Source organism: Vulpes lagopus, chromosome 8, assembly GCF_018345385.1.
Source record: "Vulpes lagopus strain Blue_001 chromosome 8, ASM1834538v1, whole genome shotgun sequence".
Taxonomy (NCBI): Eukaryota; Metazoa; Chordata; class Mammalia; order Carnivora; family Canidae; genus Vulpes; species Vulpes lagopus.
In genome coordinates this window covers 93,971,969-93,974,025 of record NC_054831.1, presented here as the reverse complement: position 1 = coordinate 93,974,025, position 2,057 = coordinate 93,971,969, and the positions used below count along the sequence as shown (strand labels likewise).

The following is a 2,057-nucleotide window of genomic DNA, read 5'->3' as shown; positions in this document are numbered from 1 at the left end:
TGGCCATTCATTATCTTCATCCATTAAAACAATTTCAATCATGATAACATCCTGTGGGATTAGGATCTCAATGGGAAAGAAAATCTTGAAAAAGTAAAATATTTGGCATTGAGCTCCTCATGAGAACAATATATTAAGAATGAAAAGTTAAAGCTAGTGTGGAGAAGATGAATCCAGAGGGTAAAGTGAGGAGGGAGCGGTCCTCCCAGCAGTGTTACTCCTACCTCTCACTAGCATTCTTTCATCTTGCTCTTACATCCCCCACTGCATCATCATCGTTATCTAGAGACTGAGCCAAAGCATGTTGACAACCATGTGTGGGTTGCCTAATTACAGTAACCTCAGATTTGGCCACTTTTGGTAGCCAATTTTCTCTTTATGAAGGAAGGTCTACTAATGATTTGTATAATCATCATCATCATTATTAATACCTCAAAGGCAACCTCACCCAGAAATGATGGGAACTGGTGGGACAGGACATGGGTGGGGCCAGTGTGTACCTTTAAATACTTGTCATCACAGCACAGGATTTCCTCTCTGAAAGCAGTTCCAGAGTGTCTCAGTCTGTTTCTTCTCTCACTTGAGAGCAGACTGTAGTCTGCTATTTACTCTATATTTAACTTTTGTTCACCTGCCTGGAAGATTCCAGCCAGCACCATGACCGATGATGAGCTGTCTGCCTTGGTGGTAGATAATGGGTCAGGAATGTGCAAGGCAGGCTTTGGTGGTGATGATGCCCCCCGGGCTGTGTTCCCATCCATGGTAGGGCGTCCCCGGCATCAGGGGGTCATGGTCGGCATGGGCCAGAAAGACTGCTATGTGGGGGATGAAGCTCAGAGCAAGAGAGGCATCCTGACTCTGAAGTATCCCATTGAGCATGGAGTGGTGACCAACTGGGATGACATGGAGAAGATCTGGCACCACACTTTCTACAACGAGCTCCGTGTGGCGCCAGATGAGCATCCCATCCTTCTCACTGAGGCACCCCTCAACCCCAAGATCAACCGGGAAAAGATGACTCAGATCATGTTTGAGGCCTTCAATACACCGGCCATGTATGTGGCTATCCAGGCCGTGCTGTCCCTCTATGCATCTGGGCGGACCACAGGTATCGTGATGGATTCTGGGGATGGGGTTACTCACACTGTGCCCATCTATGAAGGTTATGCCCTGCCCCATGCCATTCTACGTCTGGACCTGGCTGGCAGAGACCTGACTGACTACCTCATGAAGATTCTAACAGAACGAGGCTACAACTTCACCACCACAGCTGAGCGGGAAATTGTTCGTGATGTCAAAGAGAAGCTGTGCTACGTGGCCCTGGACTTTGAGCAAGAGATGGTCAGTGTTGCTGCATCCTCTTCACTTGAAAGGAGCTATGAGCTTCCAGATGGGCAAGTGATCACCCTTGGGAATGAACGCTTTCGATGCCCTGAATCCATTTTCCAGCCTTCCTTTTTGGGCATTGAGTCCAGTGGGATCCATGAGACGACTTTCAACTCTATCATGAAGTGTGATGTGGATATTCGCAAGGATCTATATGCCAACATCGTGTTGTCTGGAGGCAGCACTATGTACCCTGGCATTGCTGACAGGATACAGAAGGAAATCATGACTTTGGCACCTAGCACCATGAAAATCAAGATCATAGCTCCCCCAGAGAGGAAGTATTCCGTTTGGATTGGGGGCTCTATTCTGGCCAGCCTGTCTACATTCCAGCAGATGTGGATCAGTAAGCAGGAATACGATGAGGCTGGTCCTCCCATAGTTCATAGAAAATGTTTCTGACTGGTCTTCATGCAAATGGGTTTACATCTTTTCCTTCTCTAGGTCATAGTAATGGTACTGCTTTTATCCACTTTCCATTGACTCAAGGTAAATACTCTGCTCTTGCTAGTATAGAGCCAGCAAACTGATCTCCATTAGAGTACTGTGGGCTCCTGCCCAGCTAACCACATCTTGACCTTTATCAACTCAAGGAGAGTTGATTCTATTTTCTTCACTATAAGGTTCAAAGAAATGTTGTCCTGCTTAAATGAAAATGAGTGACAAGGAGT

General features: G+C 46.7%; 1 protein-coding gene across 2 annotated transcripts; it reads left to right on the top strand.

The window, feature by feature from the left end:
- The first annotated feature begins 657 nt into the window (after positions 1 to 657).
- On the top strand, positions 658 to 1,788 carry ACTBL2 (actin beta like 2). Of its 2 annotated transcripts, XM_041764875.1 has the most exons (2): positions 658 to 786; positions 913 to 1,788. In XM_041764875.1, exons 1-2 carry the CDS (start codon positions 658 to 660, stop codon positions 1,786 to 1,788), a joined length of 1,005 nt encoding a protein of 334 aa, XP_041620809.1. The 2 variants fall into 2 exon arrangements, with proteins under 2 accessions (XP_041620809.1, XP_041620808.1); XM_041764874.1 differs by having other exon boundaries at positions 658 to 1,788.
- The last annotated feature ends 269 nt before the right edge of the window (positions 1,789 to 2,057 follow it).

What these genes read in the sequence shown, in the direction of transcription:
- ACTBL2 (XM_041764874.1), top strand. Translation starts at nt 658, where the DNA reads ATGACCGATGATGAGCTGTCTGCCTTGGTGGTAGATAATGGGTCAGGA.